At 45.7% G+C, this 20,969-nt stretch overlaps 1 protein-coding gene across 1 annotated transcript in view; it reads left to right on the top strand.

Annotated features, from left to right (window-relative positions):
• The first annotated feature begins 1,649 nt into the window (after positions 1 to 1,649).
• CNEP1R1 (CTD nuclear envelope phosphatase 1 regulatory subunit 1) overlaps positions 1,650 to 20,969 on the top strand; it is a 112,425-nt gene continuing 93,105 nt past the window's right edge. The window contains exon 1 of the mRNA XM_078670871.1: positions 1,650 to 1,877. Coding sequence (XP_078526997.1) covers positions 1,691 to 1,877 — 187 coding nt within the window. The 5' untranslated portion in view covers positions 1,650 to 1,690. The remainder of the gene's footprint in view (positions 1,878 to 20,969) is intronic.

Below are 20,969 nucleotides of genomic sequence, written 5' to 3' on the forward strand. Positions count from 1 at the left end.
TAGTAGATTTTTACTTTCTATTTGCTACCGTAGGAAAAAAATGGGCTATCAGCTGTGAACCAAGTTTCCTCAATCTATGGTCCTGAACTATGGACTTGAATCTGTTTGCAATAGCATTCTTTAACTGAAACTGCTTTTAGAATTATTGTGGTGTCCTCCTGTCTCATATGATTTTATTGTTACGCTCCAAGTGTTTCTAACATATGTTGCACAGTTATATAGAATGTGTTTTACATTTCAACTGAATGTTATTAATTTTTACTGAATTGTAATGTTTAATTTGTTCTTTTATGGCGTAATGCCGAAATAAAGATTTGAAATGAATCATAATGGCCTCTCAGGAATAAGGTTTTGTTTTGGTTAAAAGGTTCTGTCAATTCACAGTGAGTTTTAAGTAAAGAAATCATATTGGTATAGAGAGTTGGCGGCATTGACCCCTACCAAGAAATTATTTGGGAGATACTGTCATCATAAATGTGCGTAACCCAAATGCTGCTAGAGACATTTTGGCTCATGCAAGAGAGGGCAGGATGAAATCCAGTCCTATGAAGTTACTGCCGCTACGTTATTTTTACAGGCAATTACAATCAGGGGTCCCAAAGAATTACAGGTTCAAGGGTAGCAGTTATCCTTGTAACATATCCCTACCTAATTATGCCTTACCACTCAGTGACAGGTTTATGCCCCTGTCTAGCATGAATGATAATTATTGACTCCTCACAGGAAACAAAATCCAGGACACAGATGCATCAGCCCCTGGGACAAGCAACCTCGAGCTAAAAATGCTTTTATCACAACAGCATTGAACATTCATACAGTCTACTTTACGCCATTCCGCTCTACTCCATTCCACTCTACATCACTAAATTCAGTACCACTCTACGCCATTTCATTCTAAACTACTGTGCTCTGTGACTCCACTCCACACTATGCCACTCTACTCTACGCCAGTTACTCTACTTTGCCTCTCCATTCCATTCTAGGGCACTCTACTCTGTGCCACTCTACTATATGCCACTTTACTGCACTGTACTCTATACCACTATACTCTACTTTACACCACTCTACGCAGCTCCACTGACCATTACGCCACTCTGCTCTACTCTATGCCACTGTACTTCGCTCCTCTCTACGCCATGCCACACCACTAACATTTATCCATGCTTAATATCAGTCACACTGTTGTACAACATGCCTAAAAGACATTGGAAATGCTATTATCTCTTGCTTTGGCAAGACCTACTGCTTTACCAATCCTTGTCTTAAATCTCAGGTGTGGTTTGAGGTTGTGGTATCCGGGAGCCGACCAGGTGTAAGGTCCCCCAGCTACTAGAAACGGCACTGTTGCATTTCATGAATTCGTTCATTAATTTCTGCCAAGATGTTCCCGGAAGAAGTGTTTGCTTGTAGGCAAAGGACATAAGGCGAGCACCAATCCAGAATGTCATTATCATCCGTAGGGCCCCGCGTATGGCAGGTAATACGGCACCATTTTAAGATGGCCGACGCATTTGACTCAAACACTGGTCTTTTAAGCAACTAGCTCTTGTATGTTGTCCCTTTTCTGTTTTGTTTTCGCAACTAGCCAATGAGAGGAGAAAACATATAGTCAGCACAATTAATATTTAACTGAAGTAACCAATCAGAGTCTATCTGCCGACCGAAAACAAAATGTGCTGTGTAGGCTTTTATGGTCTTTCCTGGAAAACATAGTCCTAAAGAACTTTACGTGAGACGGAACGGAAGTAGATGTTTAAGACAGGAAGTAGCTGCTGCAAGCTCGGGCATTGGCTGTCTGTCTACCGGTGATCGAATGTGGGGACTTGTGAAGTGTGTGCTCGGGGGAGACGACATGAACTCTCTGGAGCAAGCGGAAGGTAAATAACTGTTCCTTTCATTAAGGAATCTTCAAAGAGTAAAGGTTCACACTTTGTGTGTGTGTGTATGTGAAGTCTCAAACGAGTACCCCTTACTTTGGAGTTACTGTATTCCATCTCTATATATATATATAAAAAAATATCAGCCATGAATACGTTAGTAGTCGGCATGCCACCTTGGACTTTCGGAATCCTGTCCTTTATAGAAATGCCATCGTTGGGGGAACGTGCAGAAGTCGACATGGACTGCCGCAAACATACTGATGTATGAGATTTCATTTGCTTGCGAGGGGTGCCCCTTAAAGAGCCAAATTAGTTAGTACCAAACCAGTGTAAATGCACCTTGACATCTGTTTAGAACCACAGACCCACCCACGTGGATATTGAACCAGATATTTCACATTCGAAGATCGTAACAATGGTTTTCACATGTAACTCATTAAAAGTAAATGGAATGTTGGGCTTACCAAGAGTGAGGCCGGGTTACAGAGGTGAGCCTGGCAACCATAGCTCACAGCAGAGGCACCACCCGAATCCCAATAACTTCAGACCACACAAGTTTCAGTTTTATGGAAGAATTGAGGCAGCAGTTTATTAGGCATTTCCATCTTACAAGCGATCCTTTACACACCATTATTTTGTCTGGCGAGCCTGTGTCCTTATCCCATCAACTCTGCACTGTGCCCTACATCCAGTGCAGCTATCTTCGCCAAGATGACCTATCACCGTCCTTGACCCCATTTGCTCTGCACTGTGCCCTACATTCAGTGCAGCTATCTTTGCCCAGGTAACCCATCCCCAGTGGATACACCCTTTCCTTTCACTCCGGGCAAGCTTCTGCTTCCAGTCAGACTGGGTAACCTTTTACATCCGGTTGCCATGCACTCCTTGGGTAAGCGTCTGCTTTAACCCAACCGGACGGCCCTTTTGCTTCCGGTGTCCACTCACTCCCGGGTAACCATCAGGTTCTTACCCGGCCGGGTGACCTTTCACTTTAGGTGTCCTCAAATTTCCTTCCGGGTAAGCGTTTGTTCCCACCCCAGCCCGGTGCCTCTTCCTTCCGGTGTGTACCCTCTTTGTTACCTGGGCAAGCCGATGTGCTTCCCGCCCGCCAAGCCTGGTTGACTGTTCCCCCACCCATCTCTGCGAGGTGACCGGTAACCGGTATCCCAACTTCCTCCATGCCACAGGCTCTGCCCTCTGTTGCGTCATTTATTGTTTACCTCCGGTTCACCTGAACCCAGTGGGGCTCGGGGAGCTTGCCAGTGACCCCCTGGGTCCTGCCTGCCCCATTTGCGGTCTGTACCCGCTTCACAGCCTGCTTTTAGTATTCCTCTTGGATCGCTTTGTAGCCCTGGTGGCTGCTCAGTGCGTCATGGCCTCCTTTGGCTCCGGCCACCTCCCCGCTTTCTCCCTGCTCCTGTCGCAGGCTCCACAGCCGCCTCCCTCCTGACACAATTCCCCGGAGAAAGAGGGCCTTGTGCCCGGTGCCCACCTTCAAATGCCCCTACCTCCCTGTCACATTCCTAACCCTAGATTTACAGCTGAGCTGGCCCAGCCCTATTCTCTGGTGAGCAAGCTCTTTCTCCTTCCTTGTCTCCCTTCCTTATCTCCAGCCAATCCTCTATTGGTGCTCGGGCTCCGCTTCCCGGGGGCGGCCTCCACTGAGACCCACGGTCCAGCCACTATCCCCCTCCCCCTGAGGAGTGGGGGGCTGAACCAAGGGGCAAAGTAGAGATTTGGATGTCGCTTCAAGATATCATGGACCCCTAGTGTCCAGACCTGACCTCTTGTTTGACAACGTAGTGGATTCTAGATGTTTTAGTTTTGATTTGTTGCCTTAAATAAATTAGATTAACGCTATCCCTGGATTTCCGTGGGACATCACCAGAGGATTAGCTTTTGTGTCGGGCAAGTCCAGGGACACCTTTCAAGCGAGGAAGGAGGGACTCTTCTTTCTGAGACCCCTGGATTGCAGTCCTCATGACCGGTTTATTCATTTTGCAGTTCTTATGTTCTTATGACCTGGTTTTCCATAAAGCCTATCCCTTGATCTAATAACCTGTTTGCCTGTTCATTGTACGCAAATATACACATTAATATGTTTATAATGCCTTTTTGATATTACTGTTTACCTTTAAAGTTGGTAGCTAAATGAAGTTTTGCTATATATTGCACTGGCTGGCCATGTTATATATTTAACCACCACAAACAATGTCACTTGCCATTTTCAAAGTCAACCTAGCAGGAAATGTGACTCTGTAGAACGATTTACTTTAAGGTTCGTAGAGCAAAGTGGAAGAACCCATATAGGCGAGCACCCATGCAATTCTTAGAGATAAATATTTTCAAAGTTGAAATGACAGTAAATGTGGTACTGCAGTATGAAGCCCAATAAGGTTTAGCTCATTTAATATAGAACAAAGTAATGCACGTTTGTTGTCTATGAGCAGTCGACGTCCATAGAACCATACAGGTGAAAGGTTGTGAAACTCATCCGCTCTGTAATGCATTTATCGAAATGGCGGTACACTGCAGTATACAGAGGGGTGGCTGAAGGGGCGTTTGTCTGTATTGCCACATAGGCTGTCAGAAGTAGCTGAATCTACAACTATTATCGATTTGCATTAGCACAACACTGCACGGAGGGGAACCTTTGTAGTAGAATCCATAGAACCTAAGGATACAAAAAGCACAGCTTTGTGACTTCGAAAGAGCTAAGCATGTTGAATACAATTTCCGCTACTTTGCATCTATTATACACAGCTAAAAGTTTAAATGTCTGTTACATGAAGAAGAAAACTGTAAAGGACCGCCTTTATATTTTGCTGTAGAAGAAATGTGTGGCATTATACTGCATTGCAATTGCAGGGCTTCATGCCACTGATGAGATACCAAAGTACTTTATTTGACGGGTAGCAGTCTACACTGTGGGAGAGTGATAATTACTGTGGTCTGTGTCGGAAGCATTTTTGATGTTGTGCTGGAGTGACCAGAATGGCGTCCTTAACCTGTTATGGATCAAACCCTGATCTTTGGACTGGGTAAGAGTGGTCTGCTTAATTCAGACACTCTGTTCATCACCACCCCCTTTTCTGAATCGTTTTTGGCCACTATAGGTGTGGCAGGGTATACTCAGACATGAGTCCCTTGCCCACTGCTCCATCAGGATTCAAGCAAGCCGAGCCGAAGACGGCTGAAATGCCAGAAACCGGTCCCCGGAAGCTTGTCTCCTTTCTGGTGAAGAATTGGCTTGGTAGTTTGGTCTGCCCTGTTCCCATGATGCACTGGGCCAGGGACAGACTACTTTGCATATAGCCAGGTTCTGAGCTGGGATGGGGCAGTGAGCTAAATAACGGTGATGGATCAAACCCTGATCTTTGGACTGGGTAAGAGTGGTCTGCTTAATTCAGACACTCTGTTCATCACCACCCCCTTTTCTGAATCGTTTTTAGCCACTATAGGTGTGGCAGGGTATACCCAGACATGAGTCCCTTGCTCACTGCTCCTTCAGGATTCAAGCAAGCCGGGCCGAAGACGGCTGAAATGCCAGAAACCGGTCCCCGGAAGCTTGTCTCCTTTCTGGTGAAGAATTGGCTTGGTAGTTTGGTCTGCCCTGTTCCCATGATGCACTGGGCCAGGGACAGACTACTTTGCATATAGCCAGGTTCTGAGCTGGGATGGGGCAGTGAGCTAAATAACGGTGATGGATCAAACCCTGATCTTTGGACTGGGTAAGAGTGGTCTGCTTAATTCAGACACTCTGTTCATCACCACCCCCTTTTCTGAATCGTAGAATAAATGTGTGGCATTATACTGCATTGCAATTGCAGGGCTTCATGCCACTGATGAGATACCAAAGTACTTTATTTGACGGGTAGCAGTCTACACTGTGGGAGAGTGATAATTACTGTGGTCTGTGTCGGAAGAATTTTTGATGTTGTGCTGGAGTGACCAGAATGGCGTCCTTAACCTGTTATGGTTCTCAGCACCTAATAATGTAGTAGTGGGAAGATTAGCGAGAGATAGTGCCCTGGTTTATATAAATAGGTTGTTAAAACATTATTTACAGTTCTCTGTAGGATTCTGTTCGGTGATAGTCAAAACCAATGGACTACTTTCTGTGCTGGTTACAGCAGTCGATTCAAATGCTCAAGTCTAGATCATAGTTGTTGCAACATAATGTGAAGTACTATATAGACTAACCTATGATAAGGTATTTGAGAGTATTGCCATAGAAGGACAAGCTCTTACCCTATGCTCTAGGAATGTTATTCAGGTCCCTGGGCAGGGATGTGGAACTCCTATAGCCCGACGCCCAGGACATATTGTTTGGGGTCAAGGTCAACTCGTTTTAATGTGTATTTTGACCTTGGGACAAGTAGGCCCAACCCCTTGCAGCACAAACCCTTTGGCTGCCAGTTTGCAGTACCACATTAAGGGTCAGGGAAGGACACTGCCTGCAGTTAAGTTAATGTTTGTGTGCATATGTTAATGTTGTTTAAACTTGTATTAATGGTTCATTAATTGAAAGCCTTTATTATTAGGGTGAGCGCTCTAAGTAAATGTAAGTTCTGACTGTACTACTGACAGTGGTTCTAGTATAAAAATGTGTACACACGGTTTCAAAGTTTAGCAATATGAGGCTATGCATAATGCTCCCAGAATGTTATGATTAGATGCGCATATTTGCAGAAGTTTGAAAGCAACATTAATGATTCTTTGCTTTCAATATAAAATGTTCCTAAACAAATGAAAGTTGGGAAAAAAACATTTAGCTAAACTACTGTAAAATTTCAGGTACCCTTTCTTAGCAGAATCATTTAGCAAAATGTGTTGATGCATGCTAGTATTTCACAAAAATATTCACATTGCAAAATCAGTGTAACCAGTTTCAATAAGGTTATGGGAAACATAAAATTAAATAAGCATTGGCAAAGCCAGTAGTTCTGAAATTGGTGGTGGGCCTTTTAGTTTTGGCAATGCGGGACTTGTTTTGGCATGGATTTTGTAAAACCTTATTGCTGTGAGAGCTTCCAGGCCCTCACCATTATAACAAACACTGGCAAAAGCAAAAAATAGTTTTTGTTCTCAAAAAAGCACACACTGCCACATTAGTATTGGTACTGAACAAAACTCCTCTGTGTGCTGATATGCTCCTTGTAAAAGACAGAATTCTGTCACCGCAGTGAAGCCAGCCGATACAGAGAGAGAGAGAGAATTTTAATAAACACAAACGGTCATGGTTAACGCCAGACCAAATTAGGGGGCCAATTATTAAAGAAAGTCTCAAAAGTGCACCCATGCATTAAGTGCAGCTATATGTCTTTCGTGAATTCACAAGAATTTACAGAAGTAGGGCAAGAAATTGTACTCCTAGAAAATATTTGTGAACTGCATTTTAGCATGAGCAAATATACATGTATAGATTTGCTAATGCGAAAACCTGAGTGTTTTCAAGTTCGTTTTCCCTCCAACCACTTTTACCCCAAACTCTGGAAGAAGGTTTACCTCTGCCATTGTCAGGAGTAAATTTCCAACATTTCTCAGTACAGGAAAATATTAGAGAAGAGTTGTTGAAAATTCTTAAAACATGCAAGTTAGTTGGTTTGCACAGATTCAAAAGGGCATTCCAACCCTGGATCTATTGCTTGCCACTACCTTCAGTCCCAGTATGTACATCTGCGGAAACACGGCAACATATAGGGATTGCTAGTATTTAAACACTACTATGGTATGAGCCCTGCATAATCCGAGAGGCTATATAAGAGCTCCATCATAATGAGATTGGTGCCATAATTTGTTGCTGGCACTACATGGCACCAGAGGGACAAGTGGATTTTGTTACAGGACAAGTAGATTCATGAAGCAACCTGCCCCATGGACAAGTAGATATTATAATAAATTCCACACCCCTGCCCATATTTGTTGGAAGATGTGAACACGTAGCCTCCAACTTGGCTGCATAGATGTTTGCAGCAGGCTCAACCCACTGGGCTGTCCTATTAGAATTGGGTTGGCGGCGTATTGCAAAATTAACCCCCCTTCCCCTGCAGAATGTGATGAGGTGCCCGAGTCTCCACTGTCTCACAGATGTTAATTAACATTCGGTTGATGGGGGGGCCCTTGAAGAGTTGGCGGGGCTGTGTTACGCTCCTAAATTAGTTCATGTAACCAACACGTTACATAGAAAGCTCTACAACTAGCTTAAACCTACTGAGGTGTTATTGTGGGTTCGACCAATGTAACTTGCAAAGTGTACTCCAGGGGCGTCCAATGTAGGTTTTGGAGGACTGCATTATGTCTAGACTTGGTGTGTGAGTATCTCTGTAACTGACTAATATATATATATGCTCGGTTCGGGTTCATTGTTTTCACATATATATTATTCTAAACAGTGGAAATCGGCTATGCGTTTTACCTATTTTGGGCGCCTACGTTTAACACAGACCTCTGCCGGGGGTGTTTACCCCAACTGAGCTATCTGAGTTTGACTGCATCCTTTACATTGAATTTGTTCGGTCAGACCAGGTACTTAGAGCTGTCAGCCACCATAACCTTGTAAGCAGGGGTATGACCTCGGGAAATGTTTCGAAATCGAGATGCTTAGTCTGGGGAAACCTGATTTTATCATGAAACGCTTTAGTAACTGCTTCCGGCTTTAGGGGTCAGCCCAGCTCTGGACTTTTATCTTGAAGGGTATCTTTGTAGATATGTGCGCCTGTGGGGGGGAAAAAAGCATTTGCAATGCAATAGGTCTCGCATTTATGCAAGTTTAAGCTATTGGCACTGTAAATGACAATGCCTTTTATTTACGTTTTAAAAACCAAAACATAAGTAAATGTCATTTTCATTTACAATGCCAATAGCTCAAACTTGTGTAAATGCGAGACCTATTGCATTGCAAATGTTTGTTAAACTGTAACCTTCATTACAATCAACTTAATATTGCAAAAAAACAAGTTATTAACATTATATTATTACTTGGCTTCACCAGTGATTATTATTTCTAAATCTGTTGAAATGTGCCCCCTTCCTATTATTTAGTGACCCTGTTGCGACCCACTAGACTGTCTGAAACTGAGGCACAAGTCTGTGTTATGTTATCTGGAATTTGTAGAGCGCGTGGCTACTCTAAAGAGTGTCCCAGCGCCAAGGAAAAGACCACCATAACCACTGACAGACAAACGCCCCCAACCACAGTACAAGAAAAGCCTAAAGCTGGAAAAGCCACGTCTTCAGATTCCGCCTAAAAGTCAGAAGGTCCGGAATTTGTCACAGCAGGGGGGGAAGCTATTCCAGAGTTGGGATGCTACTACTTGGAAAGATCTTCCCCCTACCCGTGAGAGCCTGACCTTCAGAGTCAAGATCAAGCACAGGGTAGAAGACCTTAAAGGGTGCTGAGGCATGTAAGGCTGTAATCCTTTCTTTAGATATGGGGCCCGATCCCATGGAAAGCCTTAAAGACCAGGACTAAGGCTTTGAAGTGAATTCTTTTTTGCACTGGAAGCCAGTGAAGTGAGGACAAGAGATGAGAGGTATGTGTTCTGGGCCTAGTTAGGAAGATGGCCTTGGCTGCCATGTTCTGAATGATCTGCAGACGATCCAGTAGGGACTCTAGAAGTCCCAGAAACAAAGAATTGACATAATCCAGTCTCTATCACTAAGGCCTGGGCAACTGTTTTACGGTGAGAGACTGGTAGAAGTGGGAGGACGTTTTTCAGCATTTTCAATGTCCCAAAACAGGTACCTGCCACTGATTGGATTTGCACCTTCATAGAGAGTGCAGAATCCAATTTGACCCCCAGATTTTTAGGTCTCGCCTCTCAATGCGCATGCGCATTGAGCGGAGCGAGACTATAGGGGCTTAAACAGACTTTACCTAGACTGGCGATTTGCTGCTGTGCCCGTGCGCTTTTAGGTCAATGCGCAAGCGCATTGACCTAAAATGCGCGTGCACAGCAGCAAATCGCCAGCCATCTGTACCCCAGCTTGGCGCCTCCGCTCCTGCTCTCTCCTGGCTGCTCCTCCCCTAATTATTCACGGCCGGCCGGCCGTACTTTCACTTTCACGGCCGGCATCCGAAAAGGGCAAGGTAGCGTGTGTGTGCGCGTGTTTCAAAGTATCCCCCCACCCCCTTCTTCCGGCTTATGCTTGTTACTGCCCGCCTTCGGTGCATATTCAGATCTCTCTGGACTCGCAAGGTATGTGTAAAAGCATCTGAAAGCTACCACTTCCTCTCCTAACGCGGTGGCTCGTCTCATATGGCATTTGTAGGTTTCTTCTGTGCTGTTTGCGTGCTTCAGTTACCTATTTGTGTCATTTGTTCATGGTAGAAGCTGGCGTTGTGTTTAGTTGAATGTCCTTGTTTGCATTTGGGCCAATGGCAACCTGGCGACATCTCAGTAAGGGCTACAGTTCAAAGTGCTGCAAGCACTACACAAGCTCAGGGCATGTTTAGAAGTCTGACGGGTGTCACAAATGCGGCAGATATCTTGTATGTCTTATTAACAGTGCCAGGATATAATGCACTTGAAGTAAGGCGGATAGGTCAGAGTAATTAGTCCACAGTGCTGAGTGCAGTTGCCAAAGCTCTGTTTTGAAGATCGAGTCCTACTGGTATTTAATGCTGATGCACCAGTTACCAAGGCTGGTTGGTCTTGAAGCCCCCCTCACCCTCCCACCACGAGCCTTCCCCCTGCCAGCAGCATTTCTCCTTTCACGGCCGCCAGGCCACATCAAAGGGTTCCGCTGCCCTCCCCCTGCTTCACGGCCATCTGTTCCCCAGCTCCAGCACCTCCCCTCTTTCTCCCCGCACACAGCCTTACTCGTTAATCATACCACCACACATTTACTACTATTCAGACATGCACTCGCTCTCTGTGTAATGTTTAACCTTTCTCTACCGTTCTTGTCTTCAACTCCACATTCTCTGAGTCTTCCTTCCTAGGTCAGTCTCCCTTTTTATTTCCTGGTCTCTTTCTCTCCCTCCCCCTTTATTTCCTTCTCCACCTCTAATGAAATCACTGGCAACATGGAGCCATGTGGAAAAAAAATAACATTCGCGTTTAATAGCTACAAACTTTGGAACTGCAATACTGGGAAGCCATGTGTGGGGACTTTGGGCTCAGACTTTAACAAGAGGAACCTTTTACCAATGGTATCCAGGGGATTAACCTTACTATTGAGCCCAAAACGAACTCACGAAGCACAACACCCCCTCCCTCTCCATATGGTCGATAGAGTTTTCTTTGATCTCCGCCGCACGTTCTCAATTGCTCCTCTCCACCCACGCGTCTCTCAGCTTCCATGGAGTTACGTACTTCCTTTTACATGTACTCGCACAAACTCGATCATTGTTTTACATGCAAACATGTTGCCTGCGTATATTACATGTATTTACTTGTTTTTTTCTTTCTGTAGAGTTTTTATATAGTACACACATTCATTTTGTTAGGCACGGGGAGATTAAGTTTGCTACTCAAATGTTGTTGCTGTGCCATCTCTCTAGTTTTCCTCTGTGCTGCTTCTTAGGTTAGATAGCGAGTTCACCATTCCTCCACGCTCACTCCCGCCCCTCCCCCGCCCCTTGCGCGTTCACCCCGACCGGCCGTGCATGCCTGATGGCTTTGCCCCAGCCTCACACGATCACTGGCTGTGCCCCAGCCGACTCTGTCCCAACCTCACATAGCACCAACTCTGCCCCAGCCCTACCAGCCTCGATTCTGCCCTTGAAGTATAGATCTGACTGGCCCTCATGACTCCGCCTGTGCTCAGCCGTCCTCGCCTGTACCCTCCAGGTGAGCCGCAGATCTAGCGCTTTGCCCCCCTTTCAGCTCTATGAGGCACTGAGAAGTGCATGCCCTCCCCGCCTGCAGCTGGTCTTGTTTAGTAAAGGTGTGCATTATATATTTTAAAACCCTTTCGATTTGTTTTATAAATTAATTTATTTACATCCGAAAAGGGCAAGGTAGCGTGTGTGTGCGCGTGTTTAAAAGTATCCCCCCCACCCCCTTCCTCCGGCTTATGCTTGTTACTGCCCGCCTTCGGTGCATATTCAGATCTCTCCGGACTCGCAAGGTAAGTCTTTTTATGTGTAAAAGCATCAGAAAGCTACCACTTCCTCTCCTAACGCGGTGGCTCATCTCATATGGCATTTGTAGGTTTCTTCTGTGCTGTTTGCATGCTTCAGTTACCTATTTGTGTCATTTGTTCATGGTAGAAGCTGGCGTTGTGTTTAGTTGAATGTCTTTGTTTGCATTTGGGCCAATGGCACCCTGGCGACATCTCAGTAAGGGCTACAGTTCAAAGTGCTGCAAGCACTACACAAGCTCAGGGCATGATTAGAAGTCTGACGGGTGGATTACTCTGTCACAAATGCGGCAGATATCTTGTATGTCTTAACAGTGCCAGGATATAATGCACTTGAAGTAAGGCGGATAGGTCAGAGTAATTAGTCCACAGTGCTGAGTGCAGTTGCCAAAGCTCTGTTTTGAAGATCGAGGCCTACTGGTATTTAATGCTGATGCACCAGTTACCAAGGCTGGTTGGTCTTGAAGCCCCCCTCACCCTCCCACACCCTCACACTACCTCACCCTCACACACCCCCTCACCCTCACACACCCCCCCACCCTCACACCCCCTCACCACCTCACACCCCCTCACCACCTCACACCCCCTCACCACCTTACACCCCCTCACCCTCACACCATCACACTCCTCTCACCCTCACACACTCTCACTCACCCTCACACACTCTCACTCACCCTCACACCCCCACACTCACCCTCACACACTCTCACCCCCTCGCCTTAACACCCCTCACCCACCCCCTCACACCATCTCACCCTCACTCACCCTCACACCCTCTCACACCCTCACACCCTCACCCCATCACCCTCTCACCCTCACCCCTCACCCTCACACCTCCTCCCCCTCACCCTCACACACCCTCACACACCCTCACACACCCTCACACACCCTCACACACCCTCACACACCCTCACACACCCTCACACACCCTCACACACCCTCACACACCCTCACACACCCTCACAACCCTCACAACCCTCTCACCCTCACAACCCTCTCACCCTCACAACCCTCTCACCCTCACAACCCTCTCACCCTCACAACCCTCTCACCCTCACAACCCTCTCACCCTCACAACCCTCTCACCCTCACAACCCTCTCACCCTCACAACCCTCTCACCCTCACAACCCTCTCACCCTCACAACCCTCTCACCCTCACAACCCTCTCACCCTCACAACCCTCTCACCCTCACAACCCTCTCACCCTCACAACCCTCTCACCCTCACAACCCTCTCACCCTCTCACCCTCACAACCCTCACAACCCTCTCACCCTCACAACCCTCACAACCCTCTCACCCTCTCACCCTCTCACCCTCTCACCCTCACAACCCTCTCACCCTCACACACCCTCACACCCTCTCCCTCACCCACCCTCACTCACCTTCACTCACCCTCACACACCCTCACCAGCATAGCATAACAAAACATAGAATAGCATAGCAAAACATTGCATAGCATACCAAACACAACAAAACATAGCCTAACGAAACATAGCATAGCATAGCAAAACAAAGCATAGCATAATAAAACACAACACAACAAAGCATAGCATAGCAAACCATAGCATAGCATAACAAAACACAGAATAGCATAGCTTAACAAATCAAAGCCTAGGATAGCAAAACATAGCATAGCATAACAAAACAAAACATAGGATAGCAAAACAAAACATAGCATAACATACAGCATCACTCAGCACCACCACAACATCACTATGCGCTACCACAGAATCACTGAACGCCACAGCATCACTCGTTTGCCACCACAACATCACTCAGCGCCACCACAGCATCAATCTGTGCAACCGTTCATAAACAACTGGTTCAAATATGTTCTCTCAATGTTTCAAGCTTTATTACAAATGTCACAAAAAGATGTCAATATTTCACTTCTGTTCTTGTATTTTCGTCACAATAAAATACACTGAGCATAATCTTCACAAAAATTATTTACAAAAGTTTAAGCTATTGCCATTATAAATTACAAAAACTTTTATTTAAGTATTAATTATTTCAAAAAATTAAAAGCCATTGTTATTTGTAATATCAATACATGTGAGTCACGTAAATACAACACATATTGCATTACAAATGCTATGGGTGTCACATTTGCGAAAGTTATAACTACTGGCATTGTAAATGACAAAGCTATTAATTTCGCGATTTTCACAAACAAAACATAAATACAAAGTGTCATTTACAATACCAATATCTCAAACTTTCCTAATGCGAGACCTATTGCATTTTCAATGCTTGTTCACAGTAGTGACCTCAGACAATGGGGGAGACATGTCTTGTGGCCACCCAGAGTGCCAAGCTTCGTGTGGGCGAGAGCCCCAAAAAATAATCTCTGATTTTTCAGAGTTACATTTTAATTGATTACAGTTAAACCACGAAAAGATCTCAAAGAGGCAGTTCTTTATACAGGTCCCATCGAAGTCCGAGCCCTTCTCGCACGTGATCAACAGTTGAGTGTTGTCTGCATATGACACTATTATAGCGCCATGCTTCTCGACTAGAAGGGTAAGAGGGGCCATGTACAGACTAAACAGCGTGGGTCTGAGAATCGATCCCTGTGGGACCCCCACATTCAAGGATGGGATTTCTGCTGAAAAAGGTGGTGCCCAGACTGTTTGAGAGCGGTTACTGGAAAAAGATGTCAGCCATTTCAATACCGAGCCTTCAAACCCGCCCCCTCAAGTCTTTGCAAAAGTCGCTTGTGGGGGACAGTATCGAAGGCCGCAGAGAGGTCGAGTAACACCAGAACCGCGCTCCCTCCTCTATCTAATGCGGCTTTAATCGTCTCAGCAACCTCCAGCAAGGCAGTTTCAGTGCTGAAATTGGCACTAAAGCCCGATTGACTGGGGTGTAGGAGATTATTGGCCTCTACAAAGTTTGTGATGACTTCGTTCACGTATTTCTCCAGTACTTTGGAGAAAAAAAGGACAAGAGGGTGATAGGCCTATAATTACTGATCACGTCAGGATCTGCCGTAGGTTTTTTTAAAAGAGGGAGGATTTTGGCGTTTTTCCAAATTTGAGGCATAAGGCCCTCTCGCAATATGGTGTTTAAAATTGGATTGACAGCCGGATTAATCACTTCCGCTATGGACGACAAAACTATAGCCACACAAGGGTCTGAGGGTGAACCAGACTTGAGGTTTTTCATAAAAGAAAGAGATTGATTGAGGCTGATATTTGGAAATTGCAGAAGACGGGCATCCCTGCTGTGGCAAACGTCCTCCACCTCTAAGGGTTTAACCATAAAGGAGTCCCGAATACTTAGAAATTTTTCGTGGAAGAAGCTGGCCACCCTCTTGGTCCAGTCGCTAGTGGGGATGAAAGGGTGGCTGATAGATGAAGGAGACTAGAAACTTTTTACAATAGTGAAAAGTTCTCGACTTTTGTTAGCTGCCTGTTCTATTTTGGTGGCAAGGAGCGATTTTTTTTCTCCTCTCAAACTTTCTTATAGTGTTCTTTTAGTGCTTGGTTCTAGATGGTTTTATCTGAAGGACTGTAGTGCCTTCGCCATACTCTTTCCAGATGTTTACACACACTTTTGCTCATTTTTAGAGTAGGTGTGAACCAGGGAGCTGAGACTCTGGTAAATTTTGCTTCTTTCATAGTAGACTGGCAGGAAATTGCTGGTCTAGCTACTAAATACTAGTAATTACACCATTCCTGGTTCCAGGGCTTGAGGCAACCCGCCGATCATGATCAGAAGCATCATAGACTCCCTCAAACAAAGTAAATAAAGTGGATCCCTGGTTCATTTGTCATTTAAATTTAGTTAGACAAGTACTACAGAGTCTAAACATGTGAGACTGCAATCTGAAAATTCAGTTTGATTATGTTTCTCTTGCAGGAGGTTTAAACCACCATCATTTTCAACTCTTCAAAGGCTTTGCTATTGTATATATTTATAGTCTTGTGCACCGCTAGCACTATTTAGATCGAGCCTAGAGCCAGCGCGCATGCGCTGCAAACTTGTGTAGTAGAGTAGCAAATAGAATCTCCGCCCATATTTGCCATTGGCTTGTGTCATTGCCCGTCCTGAATGCTGGCTTCTGATTCGTAAATAGGCTTGGTAGTCCCTCCTTAGTATCGCCTCCCCTTCATTTGTCACCTCCCATGGCGACTGGCCCCTTTACTTCGGTTGTTATGCGGTACGTAATATTTTAAGATTGTGAGCACTATTTTTTTAATGAGGTTCTCCTCATTAAAGAAAATAGTGCTTTGGTGCCTTCTTTATCCCCTCTCATCCACTCCTATTGTCTGTGCCTTCTTCCCCCGCCCACCGTCCCTCCCGTTGTCTGTGCCGTCTGACCCCCTACCGTTGTCCGCGATGCCAACCATTTACAATGCAATAGGTCTCGCGTAAATGCTAGACCTATTGCATTGTAAATGCTTGTTTTTAGGTCTCACTAATAGCTATCTGTTGAAAGACCTCTTGGGGACCATGCCAAAAACGTACAGTAGGCTTGAAGATGGCCCAATTCCTACAATGTGTTGGCTTTTTGGTCACTTGTTTGCCTGCTTCTTAATCAATTGTTTTCCTTCCTCTTCTTGTCATTCAACCCTGCACCAGTTTTTAGTTTGTGCCTGGGCAGCACGTCCGCTGCTCTGTGAGGAGTGCTGTACTCTGGGCTAGACTTGAAGATCCGCCAACTCTCCACCCATCTTTTCAATTGGCTCCTGTTACTATCCTTTCTAAATGGTTGCTTCTGATTCCTTAATGGGCTTGTTAGTCCCTCCTTAGTACCGCCTTGTCTGCATTTCTAGCCTCCCGTAAGGACTGGTTCTTTTACTCTTATTATTACTTGGTGTGTTTCATTTAGGTCTGTGAACACAATTTTTTTTAGGACTCTCCTCTTGCAAGCAGTACATGGTTTCCTGCAGGGGACTGTCTGCTCCTCTTTGCCTGAGGACCACTTATCAACTCTCTGCTCCTCATGGCCAGGGCGCCGTGCTTAAGGTTTCAGCACCGAGCCCACTTTCATGTGAACATGGGCGCAATACAAACAATGGTGGACGCAGCTTTATTTTCACAGCAGGCGCCCGCTCGTCCAACTCGTTTTTAATGTCGCTGGGAAAGGCGGAGCAGTATTATCTTATACATACATTATTTCGTTTGTGGAATTGCCACAAAACCGAGCATTGTTGTATCTATCCTCTTTTAACCTCACCCTTTGCTTTTCTCTGTAGCATGCATTTTGCCAGTATATGCCACAGGTGTGCTACATTGAAGTGGTGTTGTTGGCCACTCCGTTGTTGATGAATCACAAGAAATGTGTGTGTGTGAAGGCTTCGCGCTCGATTCTAACCATGGGTGTCCGCGGGTGGGGGTGGGCAAGGAGGGGCGCTTGTCCCCCTGGAGCGCCCCTCCTAGCCCCCACTGCGGACTCACATGCTTTTATGGATGCCTTTTGTCCATAATTCTGGGCCCTGCAGGGAGCAGAGCTGTTCCCTGCCAGAGGCCTCAAATCCCTGATAGGGCGCCTCACACTCCTCCTCTCAGCCCCTCCCGCCCATTGTCATTCTGTCTGTGGCTGATAATCACATACAGAATAACAATGACCAGTTTGAGCTGCTAAAGCATACCTCCCACCAGGCCCGGTTCTAGAGGGTGGGCCAGGCCCACCCAAGAAATACCCTGGCCCACCCCAGGCCATTAAGAATTGAAAAATAAGTTTTTCACTCTGTTTCACGGGGGTATGAAGTCTTGTGGGCTGTACCTCATTGTTTATTAAAATATTAATACCATTGTCATACGTTAGTTTCAGGCCTGAGGAGTGGTAAGAAATTCTGCAGGGATAGTAGCTGCTTAGATAAACAAATGAACATCACAGACACCGTGAACAGGCTGCAGGCTCCCATCACAAGGTTCCTAGGAGCTGAATCCAGTGATGTAACAAACGTATTGCAAAGGATTAAAAAGAGTACAAATGTGTACATAATTAGAATGCAGATTCATTCGGGGTATGCTTTATTTTCTTCCTGCTTGGAGGCTATTAAAAACTTGCAGCATTACATGAAAAATAAATTAATGGAAAAAGTTAACAAAAGAAAAGTTTTATCTTGTCATTGGCTAAATGAAAGAACATTCTCTGCATCGTTGCATTAATTCATACAACATTCATATGTATGTTGATGGTTTCAAATGATAGAATGATTCCTTCTGCAGGGACCTATGGGTCGGTCTACTGGAATTATGCGATTGTGCCGATGCTGTGTTTTTCTCATATTTGTTGATTTGCCAAATAATCCATAATCTGCTAAATAATCTGCAGAATAAAAAAATGCATATTCTAGCTCAAAACCTACTAAAAAAGCAGCAACATGTGCTGGCGCACAGTGGAAGATCCTTTCCAAAGGTTGATTGGTTACCTTTCTGTTGTTTATTGCTATAGTTTGGTGTTAAACTGGTACCGATAAGGTGCATTCCATGCCCAGACAGTGTTAAGAAGTGTAAAGAAGTCAAAATAATTCAATAATACTCACAAAATGTGCAGCATCATGCCACACAATTTACCTTTTCTTGCTGCATTCTTTAGTCAACCCTGACCCATAATTTAGCCTTCCCCTGCTGCTTAATTCCAGTGGCCCTGCCTACGTGTAACAGGTAAGACACTTTAATTATTCTCAGCATGGTCACCTCAGGATTTCATTCTTATGAGGCTGATAAAATGGGTGTCTCATGGTCGAATAATAGGAACTCTTGTGGCTATATATGTAAGGCTCCCAGACAAAAAGACCTGGACAGACTCAAAGCCAGATGGGCGAACGAGAGGCCCAATTCAAATGGATTAAAGGAGGGGTTCCATGGGGATAATTTTAGGGTTCAGGGTGGGTATGGGTTGTGGGTAACGGGGGTAATTTTAGGGTTTAGGGTGGGTATGGGTTTTTGGGTGCAAGGGGAGGACATTTTAGGGTTCAGGGCGGGTATGGGTTTTGGGGTGCCAGGGGGACAATTTTAGGGGTCAGGGCGGTTATGGGTTTTAGGGTGCCAGGGGGCTAATTTTAGGGATCAAGGAATGTATGAGTTTTAAGGTGCCAGGGGGGTAATGTTAGGGTTCATGTGTGTTCTAATTGTTGTCCAGTTTCAAATGCAGAATTCGCCACTTTTTTTGGGTTTCGCCTGCCGAAGGCTGCGCTCTGCGCAGCTTTTCGGCGCAGGTGAAATCCTTTGTTAACAATAAGGACTTCGGGAACGTCCCCCGGCTCTCATTGGCTAGCTCCATAAATGGAGGCTAGCCATTGGGTGCCGGATCTGTCCGTCAAGGCCGGACCAGATTCGGGGGCGTTCCCGAGATTTTTTCCCTGGGCGGAGTTTCGTTTTTTCCCGTTCCCTCCCCTTTCACTGAAAGTGATTTCAGATGCGCTGTCCATTCCCGCCCCCCTCCGTGTGCCTCCCCGCCCCCGCCCCCCTGTCCTGTGCACGTTTCCCGCCTCCCTCCCGCCGTCCGTGTCCTCTCCCGCCGTCCGTGTCCTCTTCCGCCGTTCGTGTCCTCTCCCGCCCCCCTCCCGCCGTTCGTGTCCTCTCCCGCCCCCCTCCCGCCGTTCGTGTCCTCTCCCGCCCCCCTCCCGCCGTTCGTGTCCTCTCCCGCCGTCCGTGTCCTCTCCCGCCCCCTGTGTCCTCGTAGGTGCTTGTTCTTGTCTTATTTCCTATGTGGATAGAGTGTTAGCGTTTGCGGCAGCCGCTCCATGGCCGCCATTGGTTGGACGGAGTCTGGGAGGCAGTCTAGGAAGCGGAACATGTCCGAGAGCGGGGGCGGCTCTGGCGGGAAACAGCGAGATGCCGGGCAAGAAGCAGAAGCTAAGCAGTGATGAAAATAGCAACCCCGACCTCTCCGGGGACGACAATGTGAGTAACGCCGGCAAGGGCTGCACCTTTAACACATAAAGAACGGAGAATGCACCCGGATTACTTTAACTAACGTACACATTTTGCATAGTTTGGCAGAGAGGAAGGAGATTTCCAACCTGTGACTTCTTTGGAGTTTCTTTTTAACAAAACATACATGCTCTGTGCTTTAAGGATCAATTGCCTGACCTAAAATAAGATAAAGGGCGTTTCATAGACTATATACATACATGCCAGAAAAACCTGCAAATTTACGTCTCGTGGTTTTATTTTCTATCAGATGTCGCCCGAGGTCCACACTTTAGAGTGAGATTTCTAGTCGGTGTAATTTACGCACCTGCGTTAGTTCTCTTGAGGTTCTTAGTTGTAGTTAGTTGGTCTATAAACGTTATTTTTCTGAGAAATCATGCAGCTTTTACGTGGTTCGTGCTATCCTTTTGTACACACTTTATAAGCTAAGTACGACACTAATTACCGGGGTACGGTTTAGCGGAGCTCGTGGTTGGGATGTGTAGGAATTAGTTAAGGGGTCGACTTTACAGTTGACTTTTTGGAAGACCGTTTATACAGGCCTACAAATTCCTTCGCGCTATTGTTGTACTATGATGCTTGATTCAGAGAAAATAAGAAAGAACTTTGTTGTTCTCCCGTCCACACCACCCCTGTGACCGACGCAAACTTTGAGAGGAAAAGTAATCAACTGTTTAGGGTTGCAGAGTTGGTGTGTGGCTTTTTTTGTACTGCATCCTGATGTTCCCTATAGCAGCAAATTTGGGAGGTTTTAGGGGACGACAGAGTACCAAAAATCTAATTATGTAGCGCTTTGTATTAATCAGCAATGTAGATATTTAAACTCACTGATGTACAATTCAAGCATTATAAAAAAAGTATTAAGTGACTCACTCTCTGCTTCCAAGCTGAGTGGTCGCTCCCCTGCTGCTGAGGTATCGTTTGTGCAGCGCTTACGCTCTAACCTGGTCTGCGATTATAATTACTGCCTGCTGTGTGCCCTCATTACCGCTGCGTGCTGGAACTGCCGCTTTGCCCATTTAATTGCTGAATTTACCGATTTGCCCATTTACAGTGCGATATTGCTAGCGTGACTCTGTTGCATATGGTGTTTTCATCTCGCCGC

This window comes from Lissotriton helveticus, chromosome 12 (assembly GCF_964261635.1).
Source record: "Lissotriton helveticus chromosome 12, aLisHel1.1, whole genome shotgun sequence".
NCBI lineage: Eukaryota > Metazoa > Chordata > Amphibia > Caudata > Salamandridae > Lissotriton > Lissotriton helveticus.